The sequence below is a fragment of the Gymnoscopelus microlampas genome (assembly GCF_963454915.1).
Source record: "Gymnoscopelus microlampas genome assembly, chromosome: 20".
NCBI lineage: Eukaryota > Metazoa > Chordata > Actinopteri > Myctophiformes > Myctophidae > Gymnoscopelus > Gymnoscopelus microlampas.
Window position 1 is genome coordinate 14,920,852 of NC_139957.1, and position 11,663 is coordinate 14,932,514.

An 11,663-nucleotide genomic window follows, 5' to 3' on the forward strand; every position below is an offset into this window, starting at 1 on the left:
AAAACCACTTCACTGGTTGGAGAGAGAGGGAGAGTAACGGGGCCCTGCTTCAGATTTCCCTGCATCTAGATCTCAGCATGTCACTTTTACACAGTAAAATCCTAAGTGTTAGTTTGACTCTGAGAGTTTTATACATTCGTTTGTTTTACAAATAAGCATTTCTCATCCAGTGGGACGAGAACCAAAAATGACATGCAAGACGGCTTCAGAACAGCTGTTATAAACTATGTGCTGCTGGGTCATTTGTATGCACTTGAGATTTTCCGATAACAACTCCATGTTCAAGTCTGAATGTCTGTCTATCAGCCGAGTGGTATAAGTGACATGTTCATATGAACTGACCAATCACAGTGCATGGGCTCATTGCTGTAGGGAACCTGTGATTTCAAGCATGTGGGGAATGAACGCAGGCCCTCCCTCTGCTGCACTGTGCATGTGTGTAAGACTATAGGCTGAACAATATAGTATAGATATAATTATCGAATGTCCCTATTTGATCATTAAAAAAATCCCCCAAAATAGCGAGCTCACAAGTTCATAAACGTGTGAGTTTGCAGATAAGTTCTGTTTTATTGGGGGGGGGGGGTGGGGGGGGGGTTATATTATCGACACAATGTGATGTTGTCATCACAATATCGAAATCGAGGTAATTGGTCAAAAGTATCTTGGCCCTCGGGTGTTGCGGTAAAGTACCTGCGTGCGGAGTCTGGGCGTTCGAATCCATCGCCGTGCATCCGGCTTTGTCGAGCATCTACAATATGAACACAATTTGCATGTGTTCGGGGGAAGCCAGCCGGGGAGGGTGATATTTGTCACTGCATACGGGCTGGGGCGGCATCTGTCAGCAGGGAGTGTTGGGTGGGAGGAGTAGGATGGAGGCTCTATGTCCTCCTGGTGGGGGCTCCTCACTGGCACGTGAGCCGGTAGGATACAACAGCAGGGACAACAAACAGAAATGTGTGAGGGTCGGAATTAATTGGCATAACGGAGAAAAATGGGTAGTATAATCATGATGTTTTTGACCCACAATGTTAAGTATGCCCTGTAATTAAATAGCATGTGATTTAGATAGCATATTATCTAGACAGATGCTAGGTTCATTGTTTACTTGGTATCCTATAGTTTCAATGTACAGATTGTCATTTCGATAATATTGTTTAGGCTTATGCCAGATTCTTGGTTTACCTGGGACTCTCTGCATTCTTTTTATGCAATTATCTTATTGTCACTCTGGATAAGAGCATCTGCTAAATGCCTAAATTGTAAATTGTAATTGACCATATTGCCCAGTCCTATAGGTCAGACTGAGAGAATCCATTTGAACCACTTCCCCTTTTCTCCTGCCATCAACATCTGTCTACAGGACCCTTCCCCTGGGTCTGTGGTAGCTCCAGCCCATTCCCTGACATGTCAACATGTGTTTTGTTGAGTGTTGGCAGGATGTTTGGGGATTGTTTGATGGAGCTTCCCTCCGGAGAAGGATGTTCCATCCATGTACAAACAACAATGATCTTCAGAATAAGTGGAGTCGGTGGTTTGAAGTTATTTTACACACCAGTCCTGCTGAGGAGTTCTTTTAGATTTGGCTATTTCTGAAGCATGGTTATCACTCAGCTGACAGTACAATACAGTTACTCAATGTGGGATATGTGAGTATTTGTGTGTGAGTTGATGTGGTCCCTGGACTATTTGTGTCAGTTTGTACTGTAAAGTTCTACACAGTTCATTTAACTCTGACACTTAAGGGTCTATTTTTACACTCAATAAATCCCCATTTATACTTTGTCGTACGCCAAAAATATCCGATCTATAAGTTCACAACATGTCGAGGACAAAGTTCTTTAGAGGTTCTCTACTAGTTCTTCAGTTTATTTCAGTCACCTCTATTTCTGTATGGCACCATTTGCAAAAGAGCTATATACTAGGTGAGCATCAAAAGAGGTTCCCCTATGATTTTGTGCAATTTAGCATAATTTGTTGCATAAGAGAGTTACATTTACACTGAAGCTTTTACAGTGCACTAGGATAACTGTGCACTACTGTAGATTTAGTTCTGCACTGCATTTCATGGAAAGCATCAATGTGTACTGTGCCCTACACTGTCTCCAAAGATTTCATCTGAAATAGGAATAAAAGCCCCAAAGCTTAACTCATTCACCGTGACACGCAGATCTCCTATGGGAACTGATGGGGTTGATTGACTTACGTTTATCCTTTCAAGTTACGTTGGCATTTATGAATTTCAAATATTGGCTGATTTCACGGCTCCCCTGCAAACCCTGAGACTGTAACCTTACGTCACGCTCGACTGTCTGTCTCTCCCTGTCGAATTAAAGCAGAATTCACTGCAGGTCAAAGAATAAACCCATTGAGAAAGCAGTTGATGAAATTCCAGGAAAGAACGTTTTGCCGAGTGGGCTGCACCACACATGGGAAAGAGCTTTTTAAAATGATGTTTCAGCTTTATTGGACAGTATAACAGTAAAGAATGACAGCATAAAAAGCAGATGACATACAGCAGTCATGCTGTGTTACTGGCAAAGATGTGCAAATCTATAATAATTCTAATAATTTACTCCCACACCTTTGGGTTAGGGTTAGAGTTTACCCATTCTAACTGTTTGGAGCAGTCGGTGCTATTAATACGGAGGGGAGCAGTTAGGGGTTAAGTGTCTTGCTCAGGGACACTCCGACACATAGGCTAAACTGGGCGAATCGGGGGATGAACATAGCCCTCTACCCATTCAGCTATGCCCCCCCCATGCCATCCATTCGCAGGGGCCATCTGTAACAATGAGTTAAACATAGCGTCTCTATTGTGTGTGTTTATGTTGTGTTTAGGATGTGTGCATCTTTTTTGTACTGTAAAATGTTGTTAAATGTGGACTGTGTTTGGGTTTGCGTGTGTGTGAGTCCGGGGTTAATTTATAGGCCATGGAAGTACCTCCATGTATTTTATTGATATATATAAAATATAAAATTGTCTTGTGGGTGGACCGTGAACAACACAAACGTGACATGCTCATATAAACAACAAACGTAACATGCCCATATATGGAAACTATGCACAACACAGGCAGACAGACAGACATAGACAGATTACAGAGATCTCCATATAAGGGCATGAAAGGCAGACTGACAGACAGACAGACAGACGGACGGGTACACTCTGACAATCTGACAATCTGACAATGGGTACAATGGGTATTGCATAACCGGGTGGGGCATGCACTCCCAACTTACATAGTTCCTGACTTGAGTAGACCCTGGGTAGGTCTAGGTCTAGTGTTTTATGTATGTTTTAACTGAAATTCTACAAGTCACTGGCAGCCAAATCGGCTGATACCTTGCCCCAATATGGAAATGGCTGACGTCAGCAGCAGACAGTTTTTAAACCCCAGTAGACAAAGGGTCCCTTGACTTGTTCTGAATCGAACATGGCCTCAGTTTTGGATGCCTGCTCTTTTTCCTCTCCTACTAAGTGCGTTACCAAGCATCTGAATCTTACCTACCATGTGGATTTTGACAGTCATATCATCAAAGGGAAGGTTGCGCTTACCATTGAAGTCCTGGATGATCGTTTCTCGTCTTTGACCCTAGATACCAGAGATTTGAAGATCTTCAGCGTGACAGCAAGTGGACAGGAAGCCAAGTTCATTATGGGACCAAAGCACCGCTTCAAGGGGACCCCTCTGGAAATCACGTTACCCTTTGACCTCTCCAGGGGACAGCATGTAATCGTGGAGGTAAGCTATGAAACTTCTCCGAATGCAACTGCACTGCAGTGGCTCTGTCCTGAACAGACCGCTGGGAGGGAGCACCCCTACCTCTTCAGCCAATGCCAGCCTCATCATTGCAGGAGCATGGTCCCATGCCAGGACAGCCCCTCTGTGAAGCACACCTACTATGCTCAGATCTCTGTCCCCAATGAGTTGGTGGCAGTGATGAGTGCCTTGCGAGAAGGACAGGAGCCTGACCCTCGGGACAGCAGCCGGATAATATACCGTTTCAGACAGCCAGTACCCATGGCCTCTTATCTCATTGCCATTGTGGTGGGAGCTCTGGAGAGCAGAGAGATTGGGCCGAGGTCTCGCGTCTGGTCCGAGAAGGAGTTTGTAGACAAGGCAGCTTTTGAGTTCTCTGAGACGGAGACCATGTTGAAGACAGCAGAGGACTTGGCAGGACCATATGTGTGGGGCCACTATGACATCCTTGTGCTGCCACCATCTTTCCCTTATGGGGGTATGGAGAACCCCTGCCTCACCTTTGCCACCCCCACCCTGCTGGCAGGAGACAGGTCCTTGTCAAATGTCATCGCCCATGAGATCTCCCACAGCTGGACTGGTAACCTGGTAACAAATAAGACCTGGGAACACTTCTGGTTAAATGAGGGACACACCGTCTATTTGGAGAGGATGATTGGCAGGTGTATGGAAAGTGAGCAATTCAGACAATTTAAAGCCATGGGAGGCTGGAAAGACCTGCAGGATTCAGTTAATACCTTCGGGACCAACAACTCTCTGACCAATCTAGTACCTAGCCTGCATGAAGTGGACCCTGACGATGCCTTCTCATCTGTACCCTATGAGAAGGGCTTTGCTCTCCTCTACCATCTAGAGCAGCTCATGGGTGGCCCAGAGGTGTTCATGGGTTTTGTCAAGTCCTACATCCAGCTGTTTGCCTACAGCAGCGTCACAACAGAGGAATGGAAGAACTACCTGTTCACCTATTTCAAAGACAAGGTTGACATTCTCAACAAGGTGGACTGGAATGCTTGGATCCACACCCCTGGGATGCCCCCTGTCCAACCACAATATGACACAACACTAGCTGATGCCTGCATCGCACTGTGTCAGAGATGGGTGCAGGCCAAAGAGGGAGACCTTGGGGGTTTCAAAGAAGCGGACCTGAGGACTCTCTCTTCCCACCAGCTCATTGAGTTCCTGTCTCTCCTTCTACAAGAGGAGCCCCTCCCACTGAACCATGTGCAGAAGATGCAGGAGGTGTACAAACTCAACACCTACATGAACGCAGAGATCCGATTCAGGTGGCTGCGACTGTGTGTGAGGTCCAAATGGGAGGATGTGGTTCCAATTGCACTGAAGATGGCAACAGATCAAGGGAGGATGAAGTTCACACGTCCTCTCTTCAGAGAGGTGTATAACTTTGACAAGTACCGTGATGAGGCTGTGCGTGTTTTCTTGGCTCACCGTACAGCCATGCACTATGTGACAGCGGGTCTGGTAGCCAAAGACTTGAAGCTGGATTCCAACTAGGGCACTGTTTTGTAAACCAGCTCCTTTGTGGCGACAGTGTTCATTTCGTAGACTAAAACTTAGTGACTGACTACAGTTTTTCACAGACAAAGACTAGAAAAAGTGCTCATCGGAGCACAGATCTCCGCCAGGTCAGGTAGGTTATTGTGGGCCAGCAATGTTTGGAATTCGCCAATCAGGATGGAATATGAAAAATTTGATGGATCCGTGTTGATCACTTATATAGAAATAATCTGTACCGATTTGTGTGACAGAATTTGTAGGAGTAATATAAAATAAAATTGTGTTGCAAAAATCAGCCTCCTGGTGGCGCTATAATAGGGCAATGTTAAAAGGGTGGCATTTGTTCCATGTTGTTCAATGTGCATGCATTGGTTCTCAAAGTGGGGTCCGGGGACCCTGGGAGCAAAATGTGTTAATGCATCACAATCATTTTAACCACTTCATCCATATTGTATATGTTGGCTATTTAAAAAATGCAATTGCGAGCTTGTACATCTGCTATTTTTGAAAATGTTTGACACATTTTGAAAATGGAGGGGAAAAAAGGGGGGAAAAGGGAAATGTCTGACATTGCAGTACTGCAGTCACAGTACTCAGTATGATGTCACACAGTAATGCATTATGTGTCCCTGGGGGGATAATAAAGTTAATCTAACCTAACTAATTAACTAAACAATCCAACTAGATGAGCCACTGTGATTCTCCCACACATGGGAAACCTGTATGACATTATTGTTCGGTAATTTCTGGTTTTATTGTACCCAGTGTAGAATGACAGGAAAGGGAGGCTAGAGTGAATAGAAGAGTTACAATACAATTCATGACCCATATTTGTGACTGTTTCTGTTATTGTTGTTCACTATTCCAGGCATTTCCACTTTTATTGTAAAGTAGAGAGTGAAGAATGGCAGGAAAGAGAGGCGAGAGCTTGTCCCACAGTCAGGTGATGAGCCGAATTGAATCCCATGACGTTGTGAGGACAGCTGTGCCGGTGTGGCATGAACAGTAGCTGGCTGGGTGAACCACCGGCACCACATGTGAAAAAACCACTATGGACATTTCTGATTCATAGAATGACGTTTAAGACATGTTTAGAGAGAAGAAGGGTGACTTGTGACTCACGCCATGAGTCAAATTCTTTGTTTTTCTTTCTTTCTTTTTGGATGGTGGATACTTTTATAATCCCATGGGGGAAATTCGGTTTCAGATTCATCCAGCTAGCTGAAGGCTACTCAGATTTGGCAAGATTTCACAAAACATTGTCTATTTACAGTACTTGCATGCCAATAATAAATCTGCATGAAGTTGTCTTTGTGTACATCCCACAAATAAAAATTACATATATTTAATAATTTAGAAAATGTTTATAATATTAATAATTATCCTACTATAATTCTAGTAACCTGACGGTGGGTGGGTGGATGGAGTCCTGGGTCTCCGATCAAACTGCGCATGCGTCGCTTCGCGCCTGCGTGTGTGTGTGTGTGTGTGTGTGTGTGTGTGTGTGTGTGTGTGTGTGTGTGTGTGTGTGTGTGTGTGTGTGTGTGTGTGTGTGTGTGTGTGTGTGTGTGTGTGTGTGTGTGTGTGTGTGTCCGCTTCGCACCCGCGCCTGTGTGTCTCTGCAGCTCCCTGCTGTGTGTGTGTGTGTGTGTGTGTGTGTGTGTGTGTGTGTGTGTGTGTGTGCGCGCGCTAGACGCTCCGTGGTGTGTGCGCGTGCATGTGCAGCGCGCGACAAGCCTCGCACAACGCTGTGTGCAGGGTTGCCAGATTTCACGCGCACTCCAAGCAAAAATGTCGCTGGAAAGCAGGCCACACGCAGCGAAGCAGGCCACACGCAGCAACCCCTACATGCAAAGAAGACCACACGAAGCAAGCCCAACACACAAATACATGTCTCTTGCACAACAGCCGCTCACCACGCCTCCCCACAAGTTCAGGCCACAACCACCTGCACGTCCACAACCACGCCAAAAACACACCACCACCACCATTGCCACTACACCGCTTACAATAGGCCAACATGGCAACGCATCACATTCCAATCATTCCAATCACTACCAGCTGTCAACAGCACGCAACATCACAGACACGACGAGCAGCACCACCAACAACACATGCCTCCATGACGACCTCACACGCAGCTTCAGCGCACAACGGTAATCATTTACCCACCGCGGTAAAATATTTTTTTTTATCGCGAATTTTTACAAATCCACGGGCCACCACCATTTTGCATGGTCACATCCTACTTTATAAACAGTAAAATCCACGTAGAAATAGTCTTATAAAGACGATAGAAATAATAATACATGGGCGACGCCATTTTGCGCATGCTCAGACCGAATTATTTTGGGAACATTTTTGCGTATAACACAACAAGGGCCATTAGCGTCCGCGCAGTTGAAACGTGACGTGAGCAGACCTGATTGTATGGGTAACACATTTAACACACGTGAATTAAAAATCAACTCTGATTAATGTTGTTAGTGGTGTAAAATGCCATCAAATGCCTCAAGCCTGCTGCAGGGCAACAGAAAATAGCAAGCCTATTTTGCTATTTTATATAGCAAATTATATATATATATATATATATATATATATATATATATATATATATATATATATATATATATATATATATATAACTATAACAACATAGTATTTATATATCCGTTTTTATATTTATATTTTGCTATATTAAAATAGCAAGCCTATATTGGTGCTACTTAATGTACTTATATACTCTTCTATGTTTGCATATAATTTGCAAATATTAAAGATTTGGAATTGTGTAGATTTCTTTCAGAGACATGTATGGACTGTTATATCTTGAACATTTATTCATTTCCACTTACCAGACATTTTTTTTATGGTAAAAATGAGCATAAAAAGCAAAATACAGAATTCAGAAATATTAAAATGGAAAAAACAGAATTTGGGAAAAAAATAAAACGGATTTCATATGGCTCTTGCCGCGACGGGAGCGACCGGGGGGGGTGCCACGACGGGACGCGCGCGGGGGAGAAACCGCGCGACAGGACGTGCATTAACCCCACGTTTGCAACGACTTTCGTCTGCGCCCTTCACCGGGTATGGTCTAGTTAATAATAATAAAGTTAAAGTTTTCAAATAAGTAAGAGCTAAGATCAGAGCTGAGTCGGCCAATTAGGGGTGGCAAAGTCTCCCCCTGCCCCCCATAAAATCATAGACCAGGTGGCAAACAGGTGACCTGATTACCGGGTGGCCTCTCTACCCAGTGACAGGTCCAGGGGGTGGCACGGGCCACCCCAGATGCGGCGAGGTGCCGCCCTATTAACACTTTTTGGATTCGGAAATACACTGACTACTCCAAGTGAAAACTGAATTGCCTGGTTTCTGAGCATTTGAACATTTGTGATGGTCGGATGAAGTCATTTCAAAATGCGATGGTTGTGTACTCTGAGGCCTTTGGTACTCTGTGAGAATTCAACACGCGTCTACGTGTGACAAATAATCAATTAACGTTCATCTGAATATATTTCAAAATATGAAAATGGAAAATGACGTATGTAATAGACTGATATCAGAGCGTTTTATGATGGCAACACCAGAGCAATCTGAAATCATAACAGATTCTCACAAATAATTTACGAATGCACTCTAATATTACATTGGTATGGTGTCACACTCATGTTGCCATTGGTAGGTGTATTTAACTTTTAAATGTAACTTTAATCACTATTGTAAGACTTAACTGAAAATTGGAAATGTAAGTAAAAACAATTTAGGAACACAGTAATGTAATACACTGTAATTGAAGTAGATATATTGGGTAGTAGTTGAGACAAAAATGTGTGCATGCACGTGCATGCATACAGTATGTGCATTTGTGTGTGCACTTGCATGCCCCATTAGGGCCATCGCAGTAAAAAAGAAAATCGAGACACGCCACTGTCTGTACCCACTAAGCTATATCTGTCCCAAATTCAAACCTGCAATGTCACAGCTGTGGCCCCTGTTCCTCAAATACATTAATTCACCACCCATAGGGATGTATAGACAAAGATTTTAGGGCATTTGGGCTTGTATAGACTACTACAGGAAGGAATAACAGGGAAGGGTGTGACATGTAAGTCAGATTCCACATGTACGCACCATGTGGCATGGTGCGCTAACTGTCTGAGACACCAGGACATGTATCCTACACATGGGAGAGATGTTCTCTTTCCAACACCCCGCACCGCCCCAACCACCCAATCCCACCATACACGCATACACACACATACTACCATCCTCCCCTCCATACTCGGTCCTCCTGTACACCCCCTCAGCTATAGTTCTCATACTGTCCATAGTGTGTGAGAGAAAGAGACCTCCCAGATGTCTCATTAGCTATATCATTAGGGAGACAGCTGGAGGGGGGAGCAGGCAGCTGACAGGGGCCGCAGGGGCAGGATTAGCTGTGACTTTCAGTGGGGCAGTGGGGAGGAGAGGGGCAGGGGGTGCATGGTGGTGCAGGGGAGATGGGCTGGGGCAGTCGAGGGGCGCAGCAGATATCTGGGCCTCATGTACAGCTTGCCAGGGTTAGCTATGGCATCCTGCAGCGCAAACATGGGATCATCTGTGCCATCCATCACCCCCATCTCACACACGTACACACACACACGTACGCACGCACATATACACTCGTATACAGGACATATCCACACACACACACACACACACACACACACACACACACACACACACACACACACACACACACACACACACACACACACACACACACACAGACGGACAGACACATATGCAATCACATTCTGAACACTCACGCATGCAAGACGCCCCCCCCCCCCCATTGCATTCTGGGTCCCCAAGAACAGAGCAGAATATGCCCTCTTGTGTATATTCGATGTACGATGGGGAATAAGCCTGCCATTCATAACAGCTGGGGGATGCTGGGTAAACAGAACCAATGAAAGCAGGTTTAGAGAAGTCATGAAGGACAAATTAGACAGTTAAAAGTACGTATGCGGGTGATAAATGAACAGGCAGAATAAATATTTGCACCGGTAGCGTGGAGCACTCACCCTCTCTCACACAGAAGCCTCAATACTTCATTCTCTTATAAATGTGGCCTGCATTGAGTCATGGATCACTCAGTAGACTCTGGAGTAAATCGTATGAGTTCGCCTCTGCTTATGTAGGCTAGTCAATGGTGGAATGATTGCGATGGAGAGCTTCGGCATCATTTATGCTTTGCACTGTAAAATCCTCCGTTCATTTAACTTAACGTGTACAAATGCATGTGTACTCTGTCAGAGTTACAAGTGGATAAATTAACATTCATTTAATTTGCGCAGAGTCAATGGGCAGAGTGGTTAATGAAGCACAATGTTGTGTTTTATGAGGGTGTGACTAATATATAGCTATATTTGTCAGAGCTTTTTCTGAAATGCACTGGTCAGATTCACCATACCTTGCTATATCATAGAGAGAGTGGTATAACATTTGCCATTCATTTGTACTGATAAACTAACAGCTGCCATCGTTTTTTGTGTTAATTATATTGCATTTGAATGCATTTTAAAGTGCAGATTGATTTGAAAAGTCTAATTGAAGATAGTCCCTTGAGAAAAGATTGATTCATGAATGAAATTCAAATGTCCATGGTTTAACTAATGTTAACTAAATCATTCAGCTAAGTATTATAATGATTTAATGACTATGAGGAAAATGTCTAAAGCTGTGAATAGACAATATTCTATTTATGCTCCTTCAAGTAGTCAATATTAAAATTGTTAGGAATGTGTACCAAGGACTGTGCGTTTTCCAATTTCACAGATGAAATGTACCCTTTTCATTTCTCTTTCACGCTTAGTTTATGTTTGTTTACTGATTTTCAGCAACTTTCATGATTTGTCTTGATGCTGTCGCCTTGGCTAGGTCTTCCATGGAAAAATGTATTATTAATCTCAATGAGACTACCTGCTTGGATAAATAAGAAACATTTGCTGTTGTTGTCTTCATTTGCCTCCATGACAAATTAAGTCAAGCAAGGTCACCCTGGCGGTCTGCTATCCACATAATTGATTCAACGAATCCCAATCATTCTCAGGACCTTGTTGGTTGTTTAATTGCCATCATCCCCTCTCTGTCTCTCTCAGTTGGTGTTTTACTATTCAATGAAGCAGAAATGCATTGATAACTGTCAAACCTGAATAGTTGGTTTATCATTTTACACCAACACATTCTTTATACTCACAATATTGCTTTTTACTGTCTCAACACCCTTCACTGCATGACTCTTATTATTTCCATTGTACTGGAGTGAACTTGAGTAAACCCCAATACAGAACTGGGATGAGCAAGGGAATGTGATAACATTATGACCAAGAGGAGCAG

The 11,663-nt window shown here is 43.8% G+C and overlaps 1 protein-coding gene across 1 annotated transcript; it reads left to right on the plus strand.

The window, feature by feature from the left end:
* Window positions 1-3,437: 3,437 nt before the first annotated feature.
* LOC311036017 (leukotriene A-4 hydrolase-like) lies at window positions 3,438-5,276 on the plus strand (the record flags this gene model as incomplete). The annotated part of the gene is made up of 1 exon (XM_084044542.1): window positions 3,438-5,276. The coding sequence occupies one exon, from the start codon at window positions 3,438-3,440 to the stop codon at window positions 5,274-5,276; it is 1,839 nt and encodes a 612-aa protein (XP_083900668.1).
* Between the last annotated feature and the right edge of the window lie 6,387 nt (window positions 5,277-11,663).